Source organism: Nematostella vectensis, chromosome 9 (assembly GCF_932526225.1).
Source record: "Nematostella vectensis chromosome 9, jaNemVect1.1, whole genome shotgun sequence".
In the NCBI taxonomy this organism is placed as follows: Eukaryota; Metazoa; Cnidaria; class Anthozoa; order Actiniaria; family Edwardsiidae; genus Nematostella; species Nematostella vectensis.
The window spans coordinates 12,990,983-13,015,047 of NC_064042.1; the positions used below are offsets into that span (position 1 = coordinate 12,990,983).

The window sequence follows — 24,065 nt, forward strand, 5'->3', positions numbered from 1 at the left end:
GCTTGTATAGCGTGCATTGGCTGGTACCGATATCAGGTGCATTTTCAATTCAGGGTTGCTCACTGAGCTCGAATAACATACGAGCGTTCAACAGCTTCTCGGTGACACTCGTTTGTTTCGTGACCATCAAATTTCTCTTTAGATTTGTTATATGTCCAAAAAGGAGTTTTGACAAATGATGCCTTTTTATTGTCGCTTTCAAATAGACAGGTCACACACGTGCGCCAATGTGATCGGGTTTGGCACTATACGCCAGCCACTAAAGCCGCATTGTCACCAGTTTACTAACGGTCGATTACATAACAATCTCCGATGATTTTTAACGGAAAACACGAAAAATATTTCAAAATATTGAAAGCAGTGTGTTGGAAGTTTCTTTCAGGATGTGATTGTTAATTAAGAGCGGATGGCTTGTTAAATATCTCGGATTCTAATAGATTCTTTTGTCTTTTAACGGTTGAGGTTTCCGTCGGACCTCCGGAAGTAAACTGGTGACAATGCGGCTTTGATTTGAGACATGAAACTGTAGTTAAACTGCGAAACTTAACGGTCCCCGCTGACTTTACAACATCGTTTTATTTGCCGACCGTTTATTGGAAAAAGTTAATTGAAGGTGTCTCCTTTCACGTCCCCTTTCTCCCTCTTGTTCGCGCAAAAACACTGCATGACGGTCGATAAGATGACAAGCAAAACATGGTAGAGAATCCAACACATTTCTTTCTCGGCCACGAAAATCCTGCCCGGAAAATAACGCAGGGAGCGCTCGCAAAGTACGCTGGATCTGCGAGCATGCAAGCAAAAGAGTAACGAAAAACTGTTGATTTGTAAGGGCTTTATAATAGACCGACAAAGGCACGTCATTTTGAATCCAGAAAATTGTTGGCGAATGATCAATCAAGATTAACTAAAGACCCATCAACCCTGAGCATCAATGCCTGCCAGTCTAATAATAATAATAAGTCGAACATACGCCCGTAAATTGGCGGCATAACAGCGAGACGTGACGTAACAACAATCCTTGAATAGTTTGAGGTATATTTATCTATTCATTAATTTTCTTCACAGTATCTTCTCGATTTTTTTTTTAACTTGAAAAGGGTGGTGGATATCAAACCCAATCTACCCCCCTGTATCCGCCCCTGCCAAGTATCTACCCCCCCTGTATCCGCCCCTGCCAAGTATCTACCCCCCCTGTATCCGCCCCTGCCAAGTATCTACCCCCCCTGTATCCGCCTCTTCCAAGTATCAACCCCCTGTATCCGCCCCTGCCAAGTATCTACCCCCCATCCTGTATCCGCCCCTGCCAAGTATCTACCCCCCCCTGTATTCGCCCCTGCCAAGTATCAACCCCCCTGTATCCGCCCCTGCCAAGTATCTACCCCGCTGTATCCGCCCCTGCCAAGTATCTACCCCCCTGTATCCGCCCCTTCCAAGTATCTACCCCCCCTGTATCCGCCCCTACCAAGTATCTACCCCCCCCCTGTATCCGCCCCTACCAAGTATCTACCCCATTTGTATCCGCCCCTTCCAAGTATCTACTCCCCCTGTATCCGCCCCTGCCAAGCATCTCCCCCCCTGTATCCACCCCTGCCAAGTATCTACCCCCCTGTATCCACCCCTACCAAGTATCTACCGCCCCTGCCAAGTATCTACCCCCCCTTTATCCGCCCCTGCCAAGTATCTACCCCCCCTTTATCCGCCCCTTCCAAGTATCTACTCCCTGTATCCACCCCTACCAAGTATCTACCGCCCCTGCCAAGTATCTACCCCCCCTTTATCCGCCCCTTCCAAGTATCTACCCCCCCTTTATCCGCCCCTTCCAAGTATCTACTCCCCCTGTATCCACCCCTACCAAGTATCTACCGCCCCTGCCAAGTATCTACCCCCCCTTTATCCGCCCCTGCCAAGTATCTACCCCCCCTTTATCCGCCCCTGCCAAGTATCTACCCCCCCTTTATCCGCCCCTGCCAAGTATCTACCCCCCCTTTATCCGCCCCTTCCAAGTATCTACTCCCCCTGTATCCACCCCTACCAAGTATCTACCCCCCCTTTATCCGCCCCTGCCAAGTATCTACCCCCCCTTTATCCGCCCCTTCCAAGTATCTACTCCCCCTGTATCCACCCCTTCCAAGTATCTACTCCCCCTGTATCCACCCCTACCAAGTATCTACCGCCCCTGCCAAGTATCTACCCCCCCTTTATCCGCCCCTGCCAAGTATCTACCCCCCCTTTATCCGCCCCTTCCAAGTATCTACCCCCCTGTATCTGCCCCTGCCAAGTATCTACCCCCTGTATCTGCCCCTGCCAAGTATCTACTCCCTGTATCCGCCACTGCCATGTATCTACCCCCCCCCCTGTGTCCGCCCCTGCCAAGTATCTACCCCCCTGTATCCGCCCCTGCCAAGTATCTACCCCCCCTTTATCCGCCCCTGCCAAGTATCTACCCCCCTGTATCCGCCCCTGCCAAGTATCTACCCCCTGTATCCGCCCCTGCCAAGTATCTACCGCCCCTGCCAAGTATCTACCGCCCCTGCCAAGTATCTACCCCCCCTGTATCCGCCCCTGCCAAGTATCGACTCCCTCTATCCGCCCCTGCAAAGTATGAAAAACATCCATTACCATCGGCTGATTTGGGGAAGCCAATGCGATATTTCCATTGAATTTGGTAAATAAAGTATTAAACTTTGTTTTTATATGGTTATTGTGAGAGTTTAGAGCATTATATTATAAAACAAAGGTGTGGCTGAGAAGTTCTCTTTAATAACGAAGTCGGTTTACACCTATTTCACAAAAGGTTGTCAGATGGCAAATGGCTTATGGGTACTAATTATTCGTAAAATTAAAGGAGTTAAATAAAGTCCATCAATGCCAAGCATTGGTAACCTTTAATGGATTATTGTTTTGATTTATCCATATTCTTCGAGACGCATGGTTACTTCCGGTCGTAGAACTGCCGTTTGCCAATCGCCATTTGCACTGACAACCTTTATTGAAATATGTGTATTTTTGAGATAACAATTTTCAAATGACGACTTGTGTACCCAAGTTTTTCAAACATTTTATTCACTGCTTTCTTTTCTTCCTCTTTATAGCCATTTATCTGACAGCCTAGACTTTTTAGTGGGGTTTACAGTGTCTTATTCATATTGTGCTATTGTAACATTGACATCGGTATTTTTATTGTTATTTAAAGCATGCAATCCCATGCTATAAATCCATGCAATTCCATGCTATGAGATATTTTCCTAACTTCGAAACAGAAGTCACGAAGTGGGGAGCGTTTTAACCCTTTTTCAAGTACAAAGCACAAAATACCTGAAAATAAATTCCCCATCCTTAGATATCTCCTTACTTTCCTTTAACATTTTATTCGCAACTTCACGGGCAGCGCTGAAAAAGCAATGTGAGTGTTCTATATGGAAAATAGGTAAAAAAAAAACCTTAAAGCAGCTTATAGAAAATCTCACTAAATGGCTGTGAAACTTCGTTAATTTAAAAGAAAAACTCTGATAAGTCACGAGAGGTTGGAGACTAGCTTTTGCGTTTTTCAGCGCTCTGATGCTCCCCTCCCCTCCCTTACATGCTAGTCGGCTCTCATTAGCGGATTATATATTTTTTGTTTTCGTACATTCGGGATCGCTGTGGTGGAATGCCTTGGATAGGGCTTTAGCCTCCTTTGCAGCCTTTCTCTGTGTCGGTCCCAGATCCTCCTCACTCGAACTAGGACCGACACAGAGATCCGCTGCAATGCACTCGGCCTCAGAAATCCTCGGTCTTCGCGTGCGAAAAAAAAATCCAAGTAAACTCAAATAGAAGCAGGTTTCTCCCCAGCCATTGGTGGCGTTTTGTTACCTACAGTCCATCATACCATGCGATAGTGTCTCGTACCCAGCTCGTCATCCGCATCATGTTTGCATACACGCCATACTTCTTAGGCCGCGCGCACTCGTGACCCCACGACACCACCCCTGTCAGGTAAAACCTGCTCCCGATACTGCAGCTGAGGGGACCCCCACTGTCGAACTGGCACGCATCGACACCCCCCTGATCAAACCCGGCACACAGCGCGCGTACGTGGATGCTCCCATTGTACGACTCCACTTGGTTGCAGATTTCCGGGGGGACAAGCTTGACCGTAGCTTCGCGTATAACTTGAGGTTTCGTTCCCTCGAACTCTGTCTTGCCCCACCCTGTTATGTAGCATTCCTTGGCCCACGGGAACTCGAAGCCGTCAGGGAGGAGACAGATGGGCGACACGTACTCGTCCAACTTGGCTGGCTTGGCTAGACGCAAGAGGGCTGCGAGAAACATGTTATACTCACATTTTCCCACATTTCAAATATCCCACAGAACTTTGACCGTTCTTAGCCATTTTGAAATAACGTATACACGTATAAATAACTTCATTGAAGAATTAAATGATTTTAACCCCATCATCCCCTTTCAAGGTTATCAATGACACGTACGGGTACGTTTTTTCGCCTTTTTGTTATCCCTTTGTCGCGTTACGACAAAAAAATTAAAATTGCAGCCGCGAAGGGAATTATGATGGCACGCCAATCTAAGCCAATTCTAGGAATTTAGACTATAAAACCCCATGTATCTATTATAATCCATGGAAATTTGGTTCCTTATACAAATTTGAAGCATAGAAAGTTTACTTGAAAACAATATTCTGATGAAGTTCATATTTAAACACTTGTCTCAAAACGACACTTTCGCTGAGTTCAAATATGGACTAAAGTCCTTTTAACTAAAATTAGCCAAGGCTGAATTGTATTGAAAGGTAAGAAACATCACTGAATATCAGTTTTGTAAATGAGTTGAATTCTGTTTTTGTTTAGCTACGGTTGTGCTTTGCGGCAATCGAGCTTTTAGTGCAATCGCTTTCATTGTCATAATAAACTTTTTTCCGTGTGGCTGGCATATTGCTGATATCTACCCACCCATGGTCGTAAGCTCTTACCTAAATCATAGTCGGGAGGTGCGATTCCAGGATCCAGTATCAGTAACTTATCCAAGTCGTTCTTTGGGTGAAGGATAATGCGTTCGACCGCGATGAACTGTTCGAATCCTTCACTAGTCACCAGATGGTGCTCGCCGAGACTAGCCGTCCATGACGCCGTGTCCATCGAAGACCACAATTCTAGGTACAGAGGGGGGAAGGGTGGATATACAACATGAAGTTAGAGAAGATCAAACAGAGCGGGGGGGGGGGGGGGGGGGGTGGATTTGGTGTATACAATACAAGTCACAGGATATATGAGCACTTTTGTGCGTTTTTTTCTTTTAGTTTTTGCTGTGAATTTGACAGTAATTTAGAAATAGGTATAACCAAACAGCAAATTGCCCTTAGCAGACTTGCCACAGTATAAAAAGTAAAACCCAATATTTTTGGGGATTTTGTGTCCACTAAATAGAGGTACCATTTACAAAGTGAATGCTACGGTTGACATGTCTTACCGTGGAAGCAGTGTCGAGCTGTCACAACCCAGTTTTCATTGACTAAAGACCCCCCACAGAACTGTGTCCCATTCATAAGCAGTGCCACTTGCCATGGCCACGCCCCTGGGGCAGCCTCAACCCCACCCACTATCCGCTTGCGGGTTCCTCCACCACTTGCATAAGAATACGGCTTTGAGATGAGCCGTTTACCGCATTCTTTCAATTTATCTGCAACCAAAGTGAATAAGAAAGCTAAGGGCTCAAGGTTGAGGTTCTAAGGCCGAAAACCATTTAACAGCTGGTTTTAGGACACCGGTATGATAGCATGGCCTGAGCTTTTGGTAGAAAGGGGAGAATAAACAATACGAAGCCATGCGGGAGCAGAGGTCACACACTTGTAGACATCCTTACAAATATGGGCATAATATCTATATATGGAAATCTAACAGACTACCCAGAACAAGAGAAATAGAGAAACGCACACTCTACAGCTTACACACGCACAAAATAAAGACACGTCCGTTTTATACTGTCACAACCAGGATTTGCTAGAGCCCTAGAGAGACCTAGTCTTGTTCATAGGGTTCATATAATAAAAACCATCCATTGTTGGACAATCAAGTAAATCATTACAAGGATAATAACATAGTACTGCAACACCACTTTGTCGCAGAGGCGTGAACATGACATCTGAACCCTGCGCATATCAATCAATGGCTGTCGTTTTTCTAAGCGGTCTAAAAAAGCCTGGGGCGGGCGCGCGGGAGACCTGTGATATTAAAAACGTTAAGGACTAGGCTCCATATCGAAGTTGGTTGTCAGCAAAATCGTAGTTAACACAAATTCCTGCAAGTTTACGTTGAAATTCTAGACTCCCAAATATGGTATGTAATGCCTAATAAGGAAATGAGCGAGCGAGCTAGAAAAACGACAGTTGAAAATGACCGACAGTTGAAAATGATCGACAGAACTGTTGAAAATGACCGACAGTTGAAAATGACCGAGCGAGCTAGAAAAACGACAGTTTTTAAAACAAGATTGACTGATATATGATCAGTTGATCAGTACCGTAATTCCGCCACGCCTACGCAGGCCACCTATTTATGCTACAGCTTGTCTGCTGTTTTTCTAGTTACACCATTATTAGCCAAGCCAAGGGATTTAGGATGTCTAAGATTTCTATAATAAGGCAATAATTTCTATAATGAGGTTGACAAAGTCTGGCTAACGTCACACCAAAACACTAGCATTTCCGCGAAATAAATTGCGCTAAGAAATAAGCACAGCATTATTCAAATGAAAGTCATATTATTTCCACTTATGAGTCATTAGTATTTTTCTAGTTTTATTCGGTTTGTATTTTGTGGCCACTCTAAAGCAACCGCTATTTAAGAAATGTATGTAAAAGGTTTCTGTGGGTTTTGATTTGTTTCGTGGTTTATATAAGGAAAATAATGGTAGATTTAAGTACTTTGGAATGATTCAAAGAATAATGAAAAACAAACAAGCAAGCAGTTTTTAATAACCCTTTTGTCGTTTTTCCCCATATTTTTTTACAAAGATACAAATAGATTATATTAGGAGTAGAGGGTAAAGTATTTAAAAATTTAAGTAAGAGTTTAGGAAATATCAAGAAAATTTTGCCAAAATTGCCGTTTTTGCCAAACGCGGTCACTTCCATATAAGGAAACTGATATATTCCTTATTTGGAAAAACTGCACGATTCTTGTCATTTTTAAGGTTCCTATACCGCCAGGTGCTTCGTAAACTTTATGACTTGTATTCAGAAGAAATAAAAACAGTGACTGCGACCATCTTTAGTCAATTAATTAATTCTTTGAAAAGAAACTAAGATTCGATTATATAACTAGAGAGGGGGCAACCAAGAAATAGTTATTAGAAAGTCTACTAGCGCGGGGAGATAGACACTCACAAGTTCTCTTTAAAAATGATGATAACTTCTGCGTTCGGAGTCTCGGAAAGTGACTTTTAGCGGTTTTGATATAAATAGCATTACATTTTAAATCTTAAACGGCAAACTATCGGTGCCTTATATCTAGACTATCATGTATTTCCCAACACGGTACCTGATTTCCTCAAACCAGCTCCAGTAACGATCCCTCCTAGCAGAGCGACCCAGGCAAAGACTAGAATCACCCATCGGCTCATCGCGAAGTGCTGTGCAACGCCTCTAGACGAGCAACTTCTGCTCCACTGTCATAAACAGTATGGCAGTCTCTTGATAAAAGGGGGAGTTTTAACCACTGTTCGCATGACGTTATGATACCACAGAGACGTCTGACGCACAGATAAATGATTTGTCCTCTTTTTAAAGACCACAATGTATATAGAGGTCTTCGGATTGTGGTGGGAGATGTGATAAACAATCACCTGATTTTAACCACCTTATTTTGATAGATGTTTTAAGGCGCACAATTATGCCTGGTGCACAACTAGTTACATAACGGCATAATGACATGGGCGCGCGCACTCTTATCTTCGTGTATGTTCAAGGTTTGACATTTTGACACAAGCAGATAAGATGGTTTGACATTTTGACATAAGCCCGACATAACGACATAAGAGAAAACAATGTCATTATGTCACTAGTGTGCACCAGGCATTTAGGTCGGTAACATGGATTATTGACACACCTTTCACATTGTTGTTGCAAGTCTTATTTCACTAAAATACCTATGAAAAATTTACAATCTTAAAAAAGACGGGGAGGGCTTGATGTATCAGCAGGGAAAAAGTGGGATTTAATATGAACTCATTAAATGTGAATGAGGTTAATAACTAGAATACTAATGAGGAGGAGTAGGTTAAAAACTAGATATTAACTGTGAATACTAATGAAGGACCATCATATTAAACCTTTAGTAGAAATGAGCAAAAAAAAAACTTTTTCTCCGCAGATTCACAATGTGATAACAAGAACGATTGAATATTAACAATGTATCGATGTAATTTTCATGAAAGCAGAATTTGTATTTGAAACCCTCGAAATTGAACAATACGTTTGCACAAATCCGTGTCATCATCACATAAATTAATCGAGATTTATTTATGAAACATGCATGTTTTTGTGTTGACGAGATTAAAATGCTATTCTATTTTTAAAAGTGGTGCCATGATCCATTATTTTAACTATTGATTAGTTATGACATGGTAATTTCTAATAGATGAATGACGGGGAAAGGGGTTTCAGGGACGTAAAAGAACCACTGGGAACGCAATAAACTCTCTGGCAGTGACCACACCCAGTGACAGTGCTTACTAACCGAGGGCCATATGTTAGAAAACTGTATATTCGGTTTAATATGTTACCCTCGATAAACTAAAATTAAACTGAAACTGAACTGAGAGGGATTTTAATCTTTGTTGCTTTTTTGCTAGTCTGTGCTAATAGCGTGCACAAGTTTTCTTTCTTTTTTTTTACTTTATTTTAGAATTGTTGTTTACATATTTTACAGGCTTGTTAAATCGTGTATGGAATTTTAGTTCTATCTGCAACCCTCCCCCCCCCCCCCCCCCTTTAAGCCCTTGAGAATATTCTCACATGTTGGGAGTTGTCTTAAAAGTACCTAAAAGGAGTTACGATTTAGCAGTCATGCATGAAAGACACCACTTGAATGTGTTTTGTAACTGCCATCATTTCTGTCCCTAAAGGAAAAAGCCGAGTGATTTTGCAAAAGACAACGGTAAATGGCTTTCAAAGCAAAATACTTCCTGTGTTTATGCATGCATAAAAGACGCCACTTGAATTAAAAAGGGTATTTCTTTCCACTTTTGTAACACACCACACCAATCTGGTTGGTACGTCATATCGTATCGGAGTTTTGTACTCACACTCCCCTCCCCCATCACTTCTGTACCTAAAAGAAATAGCCAAGTGATTTCATCACGAAACAACGGTGAAAGGTTTTCAAAACAAAATAGTTTAACTTCCTTTACTTCGCGTTCATTAATGTCAAGGGGTGCGGCCGTCCTTTGTGATAAACCAATAATAATAATGATTAATCAATCAAGTTTATTTCACCAAATAATAGTATAATGATAATAATGCAAAAAATAGTGATGATGAGGAGTCTACTAAAAGCACAATGCTTATGAAGTGTAGACCCCTGTCGCAGACTAAGTAGCGTCTCTACTAAAATATATATGAATGTTCTTGATTTGACCAAGGAATCCTTATTATTAAATTTACATGTGGCTGATTTGATGAAATAAAGTAGAATCATATCTATAAATCAATAGCTGCTTTTTGAGAGAGGATATTGTCCTTTACAATCTTTTTGAACATATTTACTGATCTGCATTGTTTTGCTTGACAAGTGAGGTTGCTCCAGATTTTTGGACCCCTGTACGAAATTGAAACATGCGCATTACGACAAAGGCGTTTTGTTTTGTTCCACTAGGCTAGGATGATGATGTTGCGTGCCATTTGCCTCTGAATTTGTGATAAGTATGTGGCAAGATCCATACGTAGACTTGAGCAATTAAATGCTATGGTATGCATTGAGTCAAAAATCAAATCAAAATCAATGTATCTATAAGAAAATATATATCTAACAATAAGACTACAAGTTTGAGTTTTCTATAAGTCAATAGATAGTCAAGGAGGCGCGAGAACAAACAGTCTAATTGTTTTAGTAAAAATCCTCTCACATAGTACCTTCGAAAAATTAACGATTTTAATAATCTCGGTATTACTGACAGTAATAAATAACCGCTTTTGGCGCAAACACGCCGGCTTTTTCGCTACTCACTATCTTTGGCTCAAATTGCGAGATTCGTGATAGTATGTGAGTGGAATTATACTAAAGGTTTTAACCTTTTGAGTTAGCCTTAGGGATCACCCTTTTTTTTCTTTTTTTCTTTTTTACGTTTCTCAGGTCCATTTTCACACATTGTTCAGTAAACTAAAGGTATAAAAGTAAACAGATAAAGTTGGTAGTATTATTTAAATAATATTTTATCGTACCTGGCAATGAATAACGTGAATGTGTCGTTCACGGTCATGCTTCGATGTACAACAATTATATTGAATAAAAAAACGCAACATCAACAGTTCGACTATGAACAAAATGAAAGAGGACTGAGAAACGTGAAATTCACTTTAGTAGTGATTTCAACACATGTTTCTATAAACTTTAACGCTTTTAACATTATTTGGTAAGAATTTGGGAAGTAAACCTTACCAGAAATAACAAGAATTCAGCCGTGCTTGACGTTTATTCTAGTGTGACAACTGGCAAAAGCGGCATTAAGTCTCACGGAATGAAGGACGGCTCTGTGACACAACACTTCTCTTATAAGGAACTCTCTTGAAACCGGCTGGTAACGCCTGTACATATTAAACGTAAGTAAGTTCGCACCTTAATTGCGATTACATAATACTGATACTGTAGCGTTTGTCGGGCTCTATTCGGGCTCAACAGAGTGCGCGCGCCCATGTTGTCATGTCGTTATGTAACTATGTGCACAAAGCATTAGAGGTCGGTATCAGACATATCTCTCCCTGTAGTGTTCATAATATCTTATTGATACCCTGTCCTGGCCGATGGAAGCACGCGTATCAGGTGATTTTATCCTGGAATATACTTCAAAGGGAGCAATAAAAGGGCCTGACATTCGGTTTAGGCCGGGTATCACTAAAAAAATATTCTTATTTCTTTTCCACTTTCGCGTTTTAATCAATGTTTTTTTAAGGAACGTATACTTCAAACCCTCATCACTTCCTTCACTTCCTAACTCTTTTTTCCCCATATAAGATTTTCCTAGATTTAATTACGAAAACTGAAGTTTGTTGTTGTCATCATCACATTAATTAACCGAGTTTTATTTATGAAAAATCTTTTGTGTTGACGAGATTAAAATGCTATTTTATTTTTAAAAGTACAATCGAACTAACCGTGAAATAACTTATTTATTATATACATACCGAGATTTAAAATGAGCGAAAAGAACTTTCAGATATAAAACATATTTTTTTTTATTTTCTTTCAAAGAAAAACAACGCGCGGTCGGCAAGGAAGCGAGTGAATCAAAACTCTACAAACCACTTTCCGTGCTGTATTTTGTCTATTATATACCATACTGAGAAATTTATAATGAGCTTATTACATAACATTTTATTAGACTTGGCTGCAGAGGCTCCGAGGTTTGTGCTCTTCGTCGGTTAAGTTAAAGACATACAGAAACTTACATTGAAATGAATCTGTCTCGCTGATGTCTCGCACGAGACTGATGTTAGACAGCGTTTTAACAGCCTTACATCTCGCTCGGTTTTTCCCTTTGTATCTTGTTTTCAAGACTTTATACATAATCCTCTACAGTGTAGAGTAGCAAATCTATTGTCTTCTTTGTATTTTCGTTTTCCTGTGCGTCTATGAACTCTTCTATTGACGAATCTGGGCTATGAAAACGGTTTAGTCGACTCAATGAAGCCATCTTACTAAAGTAAATTAAAAGGCAAGGCCCTTTCCAAGTCGTGGATAATAAAATGGTAATTTGGGACAAAAGCTTGGTTTTGGTGCATTTATTTTTAACACACTTTAGAGTAAAATGGTATGTAGAGTATGGACCAAGCAAATAAATTTCTTGGCTTTTATGTGGTTTTATTTATACATAGGGTATTTTGTCTTAGACAAGTGTAAATAATGGTACTAGTGTGATGTTGGAATAACTGCTTCAGGTAAGTCAGCCCATCTGATTGATTCCCTGGGGACAACCAGTCGACCCAGATACCATTGATGGAAAGGGACCCTCCAGCTCTTGGGTGATTTTACTTACAGACATTTAAAAAATTGATTTATGCTCTTGGCAAACGAAGTTCGTCTAGAAATGTTATTCATGGAGACATTGGAAACAATGCTACTCGTAGCGAAGTACTGATAAATTCCAAAGCTTAAATTATAAGAGCAAGTTCAAAGAATGCGTTGGAGCTAATTCAGCATGCATGCATGCAAGATATAAACAAAGAATTTGGTGCACAGCCGGCAGTAGTAGAGGGGAAGTGGAAATGGCTTACCAGTGGCGTTTTGTAAGTGTGTTGACAACATGATATATCGTGAAAGCTGAACTGATAACGAACGGACTTTGAAGCGAAACCTTACATTCAGATAGCTATTTATCGAATGTGGCTCGATTTATAATTGGCAAGAAATTCAGGAATGACGTTAATTCATAGTTTTAAAGCCGCATTGTCACCAGTTTACTTCCGGTTGATTACTTAACAATCTCCGATTATTTTTAACGGAAAACGCGAAAAATATTTTAAAATATTGAAAGCAGTGTGTCTATTGGAAGTTTCTTTGAGGATGTGACTGATAATTTAGAGCGGATGGCCTGTTTAATATCTCGGATTCTAATAGATTCTTTTGACGGTTGAGGTTTCCGTCGGACCTCCGGAAGTAAACTGGTGATAATGCGGCTTTAACCTTCAAAGAATTCAACTACGGCCGCCATGTTGTTTTTTTTTAACATGGTTTGGAAAACCGCTGATAGTTCGCGGACTTTTTCGCTAAAACGTTTGATTTGATTGGCCAAGAGTTGTGATATTAGAAGAGTTAAGAGTGGCTATAGGTTACACTTGAGTCGACGATTAGCCACGAGTGACATAACCCCGCTAACCGCAAAAAGTCCTGAATAGCTTCGCTATCCACGACTTAAAAAGGAATGGCGAGCGAACTGAAAAACATCAAGGAGTATCGAGCGAGTCTCGAGCAAACAAAACGATTTTGCTCACAAGTGAAAACAATGATATAGCCAATCAAAGCGCCGATACGGCGTTTTTCATTAGTGGAAAAAATCGTACGGACAATCATATCAGCTGGCTTCTCTAGCGCGAAGTGACTAGTTTTATCACAATGTTTTTTGGCGCGTAAATCTCGGTATGTATATAAGAATAATGGGTGGGGTTATCGAGTATGGAGTTTTTGTCCTGTCACCCTCCCCTCCCCCATCACTACAGTCCCTAAAGTAAATGGCCGAGTGATTTTGCGAAACAACTTTGAACGGTTTTCAAAACAAACTATTTTAAAGAAAACGTTGTCGTTTTGGGGGTCTGGTACCGAAAAGGCTTTCTCCTATGACTAAAGATAGTCACAGTAACTGTTTTTCTTTTCTGATAAGAAGTCTTAAAGTTTACGAAACACCTGCTGACAACCTTACAAAATTACAAGAAGCATGCAGTTTTTTTAAAAATAAGGAATATATTTGTTTCCGCGTTTGGCAAAAACGACAATTTTTGACTAAATGTTTTTTATATGACTTCTGTGTTCATGCATGCATAAAAATAACCACTTGAATTAAAACGGGTATATCTTTTTACTTTTGTAACACACCACATCTATCCCTGGTTGATTAGTCGTATCGTTTCGTGTATAGAGTTTTTGTCCTCACCCTCCCCTCCCCCCATCATTTCTATCCTTAAAGGAAACGGCGAAAGGTTTCAAAACAAAATAGTTTAACTTCCTGAATCCCGCGTTCATTAGTGTCAAGGGGTGCGGCCATCCTTTGTGATAAACCAATGAAACGTTTCCAATCAACATGCACACTTCGGGTTCTAGAACCTTATAATTGGTTTTTACCTATTCTTCCACGCTACTCAACCCAAAAGGCGTTTTGTTTTGTTCCACTTGGCTACGATGATGTTGCGTGCCATTTGCCTATGCATTTGTCATTAGTACACTCTTATTCTTATATAAGAACGTCTTCAGTTGAGCCTGGGTTGTCCTATTTTTAAGGCATTTTTAGACTGAATATGTTCTTAACGATGTTCTTAAAAATTTTAGTGTATAAAAAATAAAATACCCTATGAATTATTAGGAAGACCGTTATTCTAATAATCAATAGCAATAATAAGGTTGTTACTATAAACACAATTTGATTATGCATTTTAGAAACGCATCAGGATAAAAAAACAAAACAAATTCTGCTATCTGAGCCTCGGTATGTTCTTAGCATGTTCTTAAAATTTGGTGTAATCTAGGGTGGACGTTCTTATGAAAAAAAGTTCATATATAAAAAAAGAGTGTATATCCATACGAAGACTAGAAAAAAATGTAGACTTAAGAAAAAACTTTTCCAATCAAAATGCACACTTCGGGGTCTTCACTCATTCTTCTACGCTACTCAAACCACAAAGGCGTTTTGTTTTGTTCCACTGGGCTACGATGATGCGTGCCATTTGCCTATGCATTTGACAATAGTATATCCATACGTCATAAATCTATGGGTCTATGAGTCATAAATCAAATAGAATAGAATCAAAATCAATGTATGTATAAGAAAATATCTATAGATTTATAGGGTTCATCCTCTTTTTTTTATTTTTTACATTTTTCATTTCCATTTCCACACAAATGTATAAAATAAACAAATAAAGTAGATAGTATTTCAATAATATTTGATCGCAACTGTAAATAACGTGAATGTTGTTGATGTTGTCAGAAAATCACAACAGTTTACCAATGAACATTTCATGATTTACCAGAAAATCAAATAATACAGGGCTGTGTTCAGATGCATACTAAAGGCGAAACCAATATCGCTGTTATATGTTCATGACCGACGAAATAAGTCGAAAAATTGGTCGTCCTCTATGAAAGATCATAAAATATTTATTTGGTGTTTGACCAGCCTTAACTGTAGCTTGTGCTGACATCCGCTTCTCCAAGGAAAATATATCCTCCCTTTATTTAAGATAACGGCAACAGTACGATACGGTAGAATCCATCAAATTATAAAACCAGAATCGTGTAATAAAATGCGTCTAAATTTAGAGTAAAAAACTTACATGTTCTCTGTTTTATTAATCCTGTTTTGGTTACAATAAAATGATCTTAGTCTGAGCAATCTCAGGGTTATTTTTTTAAACTTTATTTGTCATCAACAAAAATACTACCATAAATTCTAAAACAAGGTCAAAAGAAAAGGTGCGACAGGACTGTTGAGGCCACATTTGTAATAACCTGACACATTTGGCAGTTTATTACAAATGTGGCCTCAACAAGGACATGGGGTCCCATGGGGACAACAGTCAACTAACTAATATTCACATATATTTAAAAAATAAATCTGTAATATCCACTTGTGTGTACCAGAATCAGCGTACGGGCTAATTTCCCATGTAGTGACAAGGCAGTAGAAGATTATGTTTGTTAAGTGGACTTTCTCATTGTCCGTTGTTCAGCTTTTTAGAAAGTGTCCCTCCGCGCGCCCATTTTTCATTTCTTCGCTTACCGAAAAAAACGCCCATTAGATCTCGAGCTCTTATTGGAAAAATCAGTGGCGGCTTGGGGCAAGTCCAGTTTTTAAGAAGTTATTGATATTCTAACTGGGAAAGAGATCGGATTGGCTAGGGTGCATTGTGTGTGGTTCTACAATAAGTGAATTTTTTGTACGGCAGTAGAAGATTACGTTTGTTAAGTGGACTTTCTCAATGTCCGTTGTTCAGCTTTTTAGAAAGTGTCCCTCCGCGCGCCCATTTGTCATTTCTTCGCTAACCGAAAAAAAACGCCCATTAGATCTCGAGCTCTTATTGGAAAAATCAGTGGCGGCTTGGGGCAAGTCCAGTTTTTAAGAAGTTATTGATATTCTAACTGGGAAAGAGATCGGATTGGCTAGGGTGCATTGTGTGTGGTTCTACAATAAGTGAATTTTTTGTTCGACACTTAGCGCCGCCGATTTTAAAATGGAACACTATCTTAATCATAAGTCGAGCAACACATTTTTGGAGAAAAAAAAAGATGTTAATCTCTGTTAAAACAGCGTGGTCCCATTCTCATAACAGCTATTTGCCATAAAGGAAGGCAAAACACTGATCAAAGGAGCCAAAAATACGCCAGAAAGCTTTTTATGTAGTCGAAAAAAAGAGGCGTAAAAGAAGTAATAAATTAAGATTATTCGTCAGAAAATTTATTTGTCACTCGTTGCTGGAGGGGAATTGCGGGGGGGGATTCTATCATTATCTTGTTTTGAAAACTGTGGCTAATCTATCTCGCTCGGTCAAAAGCAAGAGCCGGCACACATTCAATTTGAGCCATATCATAATATAGATATATGATTTACCCTGATAAAGACTTCAGAATGAAGATAAAATAGCCTCTACAATGAGTTTGTATATGTTTTTACTGAAGATTTTTTTAGACTTGATACTCCCTACTGATGATCTTATAGAGTGGTTGAGTTGTCATTGGATATGATTAATCTATTAGCGTGATACCCCTAAGGGATTGCAGTATCGAAAGAATCTTTGAACAGCCCCTAAGGGATAGCAGTTAAGGGAATTTTATACCCTAAAAGATAGGACGATTACCCCGATCTAGCCCCTAAGGAGTGAATGAAATAGACCATTCTAACTTGTTTTCACAATTTCTGACTACTTTTGTTTATTATTTTAGTATTTTATTTTATTTTATTAGTAGTTTAGTATTTTATAACAAGTTTTCATTTGTAAAAGTATTATCTATCTTTTTGTTACTCAAGTTGTCCATTTTTTTCTTAGCTGCATTAAATACTGATTATTAACCGAGCGCGAGGTCCGTACTGAGAAATCTCAGCCCGCGGGTTTTAGACCGAGGCCGCATTTTGTACAGACCGAGGCCGCATTATAAAAGTTGCAATTTTTATGCAATGTTATTGGCGACAAGCGCCTAGGTTAGAAATAGCCAGGAAGCAATGAGCCTAATTCACCTGATTCGTTGTGAGATTTTCCACTCATTTTGCCCTTCATCGGTTATTATACTCTGTGAAACTCAGGAGAATCTCTGATAAAACTCTTTATAAAGAAAAGGTATTTCTTTTTTTTCATTGCTACTCCCCGGGATTTTCTTTTTTTTTTTTAGATTTGGTCGGAACGGAATTTATTCGGCTTGTCTATTTAAAGAAAATAAGCAGGTGCCTCCGGGTGAACATATATCAGGCGCGTACACAGGGGGGTGCACAGGCTGTTGCGCACCCCCCCCCCCCCCCCCCCCCCCCCCTTGGCGGCCAAAAAGTTCATATCAAACTTTTGGTGTTATTCAAACTCGCTCGGCCGCTTTTTTAGAGACTGAGACTAGGAGCTGTGTAACCTGGCAAATTACAAATGGGTTTTCTCTGAGCTATCCAAGATGGCGGACGAAGAGCGATTATTTTTGGAAAACAGGGCTATTTAACCTGAGATTTCTGCTTATAGAAGCGAAAAATACCTATTTTTCTCATCAAATACCCCTGTAGGGGCTAGATCTTTCTTCTGCCAGCCTAACTTGTGGAAAAAAGCCCTCGTAGGTATTTTAATCGACTACGTCCTTGTGTGATCCTGATGCTGAAGAGTACAGAAACACCCGAAGGACGAGAAGCTAAGTATTCCTTTCTAATATTTCCGTTTTTTGTTTGTATAATTTTGGCGCAATTCTTATCTAGATAATCTTCACGGGTTGTTTTTTGGGGATCATCTTGCAGAATCTCGGTAAACTTAGGCGGGAAGAGGTTCAAAAGTTTAGTCGTCTCGTTTGCTTGTTCATGATAGATATCTACTAAAATGATGGTGCAAGGGTATTTGACTAATTTTACACAAGATCCGCCATTGAAAAAACAAAGATTGGCTTACACACTACCTCAAGTCCGTGAAATCGGGCTGTGTGATTCTCGGGACTCTAGAATCGAAGAGCTCGAGAATCAGCTGTCAGAGCTAAAACATCGACTCGCTGATGTTGTCAAAGAGAGAGATGGCATGAGAAAGGAGCTAGGCAAGGAAAAAAAGCCCTTTCTTCAGCCGAGAAAGCCTTTTTGTGACCTTGAGCCAAAAGCTCAATTTCACAAAAAGTCAGAGATTAAAAAATGGCTTGAGAAGCAATTTGAGAAGCTTCCAACAGATTGGAAAGTTGTTGAGGTTTGTTTAGAATTTTTGTACACATGGAAACAACCTAAATTTACCAATTCTGTTATAATGGCATTTGTTTATCATAAAATGTTTCCTTATCTCTAGGTTCAACTTGAAGTTGGTCAGTTTTGCCCTACATTTCAATGTTTCCTTATCTCTAGGTTCAACTTGAAGTTGGTATGGTCAGTTTTGCCCTACATTTCAATGAGAGGGTTGAGCCTGAGGAGATTGACCATAAAAAGATCCAAAGAGCTCTCAAGGTAGGTATTATAGAAGTACATGTACAGTACTGTAGGTTTCTTATTTTTTCTATATTTAGATTATTTTTATAATCTCAGGCCAAAGATGATGGTGATGTTTCTGACTCAGCATACCATGAGCTAAAGATGGTAGCTGGGTCCAGCTTGCCATCACTGTATGGGATACAGAAAGAGAGAAAAGCTCAAAATGCAATCATTCCTATTACAGAATTTGAAGGGGTTAGTCTGTTGATAGTCTTAATTCTGATTTGCTTTGTGCACAGCACATTTTGCATCCTTTAAAACAAGCAAATACTGTACAAACCCAATAATTCATTAAACAAAGTTTCTCCTTTCAGAATGCAAAAGGATGTTCAAGATCCATCAAGGACATTCTAAGTTATAGTTCAGATGTCATTGGAAATGCAGGGGGCAATGTTATAACCCTTCGGTTTTCTGGTGATGGTAGAAAAACCACCAAAAAACTTGGGAGTGTTATGACAACCTTCTGCTTTCCAGCAGAAAACTCTGTTAAAAGAAGCCCAGAAAGGGAATACTGTATATCTATATATGATGGTGAGTTGGTTGCAGCTAATTTATTGCAGCTGTAAGCGAGAACAAATCTTCCTAATGATATAGTCAACTAAAGCCATATATCTGTGAACACTTTTTATTATAGGCAAGGAGTCATATGACATCCTAAAGGCGACCTTGAGAGGGGTTTTTGATGAGATGAAGGCCCTAGGGAGAACTGGCATTCTTGTTAATGGCCTTGAATACACTATTGATTGGTAGGTTTCATTTTTTTTGCAACCAATAATCTTATGATCTGGCATTAAACAGGACATATGTAACTTTTATCCCTTTTTTTAAGGGTGATGTGTGCTGACTGGAAGTTCATGGCGTGTATTCTCGGAATTAATAGTCCCTGTGCCTTGTACTTCTGCATTTGGTGCGAATGCAGCAAAAGGATGATCAGAGACTTTTCTAGTAAGTTTTTTAATTTTGTTACTTATATAATGAATGTTATGTAATGAATTAAATGATTTTTGTTTTTATGAATTATTCCATTGTCAGCTATATTATAAATAACTAGATAAATTTGATAAAAATTTCAGTCCCACAATGGCCCATAACCAGAACCTTAAACCAGTGCCGTGCACGTGTTGGGTGTCCAAATGCCAAGGGAGTTCAATGTTTACCTCTCGTGGACATTGAATTTACCAAGGTCATACCCGACACCCTGCACCTCAAATTGAGGATCATGGGAAAACTTCTCAACCAGGTAAAATTATGCTTATTTAACAAATTCAAATCTCCATTGAGCCATTTTTTAAAAAAGTTCCTGGTATATATTAAACTTCTAGGTTGCTTGCTGGGCTATAGAGCAGAATGTTAAAAAAGCCATGGAAGAAGCAATAGAAGCTTTGGGTAAATAAAAATTTCATGTATAGGGTAAATGGGTATAGGGGATGTCTTATGGTGATTATCATTTTGTTTTCTTGCCATATTGTATTTGCAGGTGTGAGGTTTTGTTTCTATGATGTCCAGGATGACAGTGGCAAAACCACAACCAAGTGGAGCTCTTTGGATTGTAAGTAAATAACTGACTAATAGAAAAGACTGTTATAATAACTGAAACTAATATGAAATTACTATAAAGTTTCGTTATTTATTTTCTTTGAATCCTCTTTTCCTTATAAAGGTGATGGTTTGGAAACTATCATTAGGGGGCTTGATATCCATGCCTTCCTAGGAGACATGGAGAACAAGTCCATCACCAGCCTTGACTGTCTGACCAAAGCCCAGCTAGTGGAGGAATGTAGGAAGTTCCATCTGAGGTCGACAGGCACCAAGGACTTCCTACGTGCCACACTCAAGGATCATCTTGACCGCAACAACATAGTGTTTGAGGTATGATTTTTATTTTCATTATAAAAAAGACCAGCACACCCAGGATACTACTGTGTATAAAGCTAATTTAACAATTGCTTTGTGTTTTGTAGCCATCGTCCACTCCCACTTGTGAGAAAACAGTTCTTAGCATATCAGAGCTGACACAAGTGTGGAAAAGTTTGATGGTCCTCACTGATGCTCTTGGGGCAAATCCTGGAGATGAAGCATATCTTCGAGCAGATGCTTTTCAAGAAAAGGCCCGCCAATGGGGAACCAAATTTAGAAAGGCCACGTTTGATGAGGTAATTCTACATCCCTGTGGTTAGTTGAACTGGCAGGACACAAGCCTCATTTGATCATATGTCACTGAAAAAATAACAAGTAGATATATTATTTTAATTGTGCTTTCTTTTATCTCTCCACAGGATGTAATTCCATATATACATGGTAAGATTAAAATGAGATTCCTTAATTGACTTGGGATCTCCGAGACCAAGTAATTTTATGCATTTTTTTCTCTACAGTTCTTGTTTATCATGTCCCCCAATTTTTGGAGATTCATGGCACGATCCACCAGTTCAATTGCCAGACAGTGGAAAAGAAAAACCACATGCAGAACAAGACATTCCACAGGGGTAGCCAGAAAGGGGGGAAAAATAGCAACTACACTGTACAGGTAATTCCAAGTGAAAAAAACGTCATGTTATCTAGACTAATCGCTTGCTACAACTGTGTATTTTTATCTCTATAGATCATGGAGAGGGAAAACAGAAAACTGTTCAGTAGGGAAAATAATTTGGAAAGGGTCAAGAGAAAATATCAAAAGCAGTGAAGACAAAGAAAAAAATGTATTTATTTATTTATTATATTTTTGGTGCTATTTATTACTGTTGTAAATATCACTATTTATAACTTGTATAACTATTTGTACCCACATTATTATATAAAGGCATTAAAACCATCAAAACAATCTGTATCATTCCCTGGATCTAAATTCCCCCTCTTTATTTTCGACTGGAAATACAGTGAAATCGGTTGAAACAGATGTCAACAATTAGTTTATATAGAGAGATTTTAACTTACCGAGCCATAGTTGTGAAGCATATTCCGTCTACGCCGTACGAAGCTGATCTCCAAAAAGCTCAGCGGGGGATACTTGCGCTCTAGCGGTCGACACATACTAGGCCTTTCTTCCTCTGACCCATATTCAGAGATGTAAGTACAACGGGGGCACGAACTATGATCATAATTAATCCTTAGCTCGTATCCTCATGATATCCACATCTTCGAAGATGAGTCAACTTCACATATGGTACTCGAATCTGGCAGTTGCCGAGCCATAAACTCCGTACCAATAACGGTGCCAAACTCGACAGCAGTGCACGGGAACCGAATATTACGGGTCCCTGAAAAATCCAGCTTTCGTGAGGTAGCAAAAGAAAATGTCCCTTTACCAAACAAAGCGGAAAAACCCCCCTTTGAAAGTGGGACTTTCACTTGTACTCTCCGAATGAGTCCCGTGTCATTCTCGGGTGTACGAAATTGGAGCTCATCGAACAGTGCATGTCGAATCAGCCACAATTCCTTATCCTCGGAGCAAAGAATGGGAAGCTTTTCTCTTGCTACCTCACTACTGTCGGGGTTCCCAGCATTCACGGCTAAATAGCATGACAACTGCGGATTCAATGAAAGAGAAACCGTAGAATTATATCTATCGCTGTAGCCTTTCCATTTCACAAAGGCATAGTCTCCCTCAACGTTTAAAACTCTCTCTATCTCCCAGACTTTTTCTTCTTCCTCTTTCTCTTCTTTCACGTACGTATCAACTGAGGAATGGTCTAAATATTTGACCAAGCGATCCGGTTTCTTTATAATTCTTCCACTACGAGTCTTTAGGGAATCAGTGTTTGCCGCCATGTTTGTTGGAGAAGCGCGAAAGGGGAAACTCCAGTACTTCTAAATATGGGCATATATGACCATATAAGGCACAGCGAACGAAGGACACTATCCGTGGGGAATATGTTTGATATGGTCATTTCCTTATTAAGGAATCTTCAAATTCTATGCTTTTTCTATATGATACCTATGACCCGCACCCCCTTTCGGCCAATCCTGGGTACGCGCCTGTATATTCTTCCAAATTGGGCAGGTTAGGTCCTAGCGAGTTAAATTATAAACTTGCAAACAATTAATTTATTTACTTTCATGTTGATTATGATTTGTCTGCTGTTTTGCGCCCACGCTGTGGTTAGAGTCGCTTAATTTGACATTTTCACCATCGATCGAACCAAAAATGAACAATACAATATAACATCAGCTAGAAAATTAACAAAACAATTAAAATGCTTTGTTTTCATCCAAATTAGCCATCTGATATGGGTAAAATTCCTAGTATGAAAAACGAAAATCTTTAAAAAATAAGATGCATGCTATTCAGAGGTCGAATATTACAACGAAATGAATATGGTATAAATAAACTAAGAAAACGTCATATGCTTTGCCTTTCTGTTGTTCGTAGCTCAAATATGACTAAATTCTCCCGTGCTTCGGAGAGTTATTGTGTATCTAGTCCTATATAGATCAGGATTTGTTTCACTTTTTATTGTTTGGGATAACGGGAAAAAGCAAACATTGCTGGTTGTCAAAATGTTCAGTGCAAAGGTTTTAAAATTGTATCTAATGGAGTCATTGGGTAATGCAAAGATGCAAAGTACACGAGCACATGTCTTTCTTAGCTCTCTGTGTGCCTTTGCCCAATCGGTTCCTAGTCCACTTGCGTCCTCTTATATCAAAAGCTTCAACTCTTAACTGTTCATGTTTGCTCTCTCGGTAAAACTTGACATTGAATGACAGACACACAAGTTTATAGGAATAATCAATATCCTTGTTTTGCCGACCGTGCAAACTACAAAAAAAATTAAATAGTCAATAAAATTTCGAAATAAAGACAACAGTTTTGAGAGATAAAAACTCCGGAAAAAGGTAAAAAAAAACAGTTTTCTGTGCGTTCAATTGAAAGTTATTCTAGGTAAAAGCCCATTGAAATCAAAAGTGTTTTAAAACAAAAACAAATTTTCCTTTGGGTTATTATGAACCGAAAGCCAGTTTATTAGCTTAAGTTGCACGGATTTTAAATTGCTCTTTTAGAACAATAATACATGCCTATTCTACCTTTCTAACCACAAGACTTAAACACATAACCACATTCTTGTTGCATCATTCTTTTTTACATATCTCTCAATTCGAATGCGTGAGTTCTCTCCTCCTTTCCTTCTTTTCATTTTTTCCGTCTTTGTTTCAAGACCACTTGTTGTCTGCTGACGTCATTGTGAAGTCATATTACCAAATTAGGGGATTCCAGTCACGGATTCCAGTCAGCTGGTTTTCAATAGGACTTACCATCAAGAAAATTGGAGGTTTCAATCAGTTTCTCGCTATACTCAATGCTGCTTTATATGTGGGTAGCGCTGCATCTCTGTATCAAATCTGGTAAGCTAGGACTCTTTTTTTCATTTAATTTCTAATCTTTGCAAGAAAAGTTTATTTTTATAGCCTATTATTCTGCTGTCAGCCTGCGATAATTTTTTTAAATGACCTTTTCAAATCGTACA

General features: G+C 39.3%; 3 protein-coding genes and 1 long non-coding RNA gene across 7 annotated transcripts in view; 2 read left to right on the plus strand and 2 right to left on the minus strand.

The window, feature by feature from the left end:
* Window positions 1-3,042: 3,042 nt before the first annotated feature.
* Window positions 3,043-7,736, minus strand: LOC116614350 (serine protease hepsin). The gene is made up of 4 exons (XM_032375259.2): window positions 7,533-7,736; window positions 5,464-5,673; window positions 4,967-5,146; window positions 3,043-4,298 (listed from the first exon to the last, which is right to left on the minus strand). The coding sequence occupies exons 1-4, from the start codon at window positions 7,612-7,614 to the stop codon at window positions 3,853-3,855; spliced, it is 918 nt and encodes a 305-aa protein (XP_032231150.1). The 5' UTR covers window positions 7,615-7,736; the 3' UTR covers window positions 3,043-3,852.
* A 1,727-nt stretch (window positions 7,737-9,463) lies between these two features.
* LOC125572154 lies at window positions 9,464-10,748 on the minus strand. The gene is made up of 2 exons (XR_007313616.1): window positions 10,650-10,748; window positions 9,464-9,809 (listed from the first exon to the last, which is right to left on the minus strand). It is a non-coding gene; the product is annotated as an uncharacterized LOC125572154 (long non-coding RNA).
* The window catches only part of LOC5506813, a 29,409-nt gene continuing 16,047 nt past the window's right edge, over window positions 10,704-24,065 (plus strand). Inside the window, exon 1 of one of the 2 annotated variants that reach the window (XM_048732079.1) lies at window positions 10,704-10,810. The gene's annotated coding sequence lies outside the window, so the exon portion shown is untranslated. Of the gene's footprint in view, window positions 10,811-23,867; window positions 23,944-24,065 lie in introns of those variants that run through there. The other variant, XM_048732082.1, reaches the window with a different exon arrangement.
* Window positions 17,457-22,312, plus strand: LOC125556804. Of its 3 annotated transcripts, none has more exons than XM_048732083.1 (13): window positions 17,460-18,579; window positions 18,658-18,798; window positions 18,918-19,134; window positions 19,238-19,349; window positions 19,433-19,548; window positions 19,677-19,843; window positions 19,926-19,989; window positions 20,081-20,152; window positions 20,264-20,472; window positions 20,565-20,756; window positions 20,880-20,901; window positions 20,979-21,130; window positions 21,970-22,162. In XM_048732083.1, exons 1-13 carry the CDS (start codon window positions 18,499-18,501, stop codon window positions 22,114-22,116), a joined length of 1,692 nt encoding a protein of 563 aa, XP_048588040.1. In that variant the 5' UTR covers window positions 17,460-18,498; the 3' UTR covers window positions 22,117-22,162. The 3 variants fall into 3 exon arrangements, with proteins under 3 accessions (XP_048588042.1, XP_048588040.1, XP_048588041.1); XM_048732084.1 differs by lacking the exon at window positions 21,970-22,162 and adding an exon at window positions 21,206-21,424 and having other exon boundaries at window positions 17,464-18,579; XM_048732085.1 differs by lacking the exon at window positions 18,658-18,798 and having other exon boundaries at window positions 17,457-18,579; window positions 21,970-22,312.

Coding starts and splice junctions, on each gene's coding strand:
- LOC125556804 (XM_048732083.1), top strand. CDS start 18,499: ATGGTCAGTTTTGCCCTACATTTCAATGAGAGGGTTGAGCCTGAGGAG. Junction 18,580..18,657: donor AGATCCAAAGAGCTCTCAAG/GTAGGTATTATA, acceptor TTATAATCTCAG/GCCAAAGATGATGGTGATGT. Junction 19,350..19,432: donor CTTGAATACACTATTGATTG/GTAGGTTTCATT, acceptor CCTTTTTTTAAG/GGTGATGTGTGCTGACTGGA.
- LOC116614350 (XM_032375259.2), bottom strand. CDS start 7,614: ATGAGCCGATGGGTGATTCTAGTCTTTGCCTGGGTCGCTCTGCTAGGA. Junction 5,674..7,532: donor AGCTGGTTTGAGGAAATCAG/GTACCGTGTTGG, acceptor CTTTGGTTGCAG/ATAAATTGAAAGAATGCGGT. Junction 4,299..4,966: donor ACCTCCCGACTATGATTTAG/GTAAGAGCTTAC, acceptor TGTTTCTCGCAG/CCCTCTTGCGTCTAGCCAAG.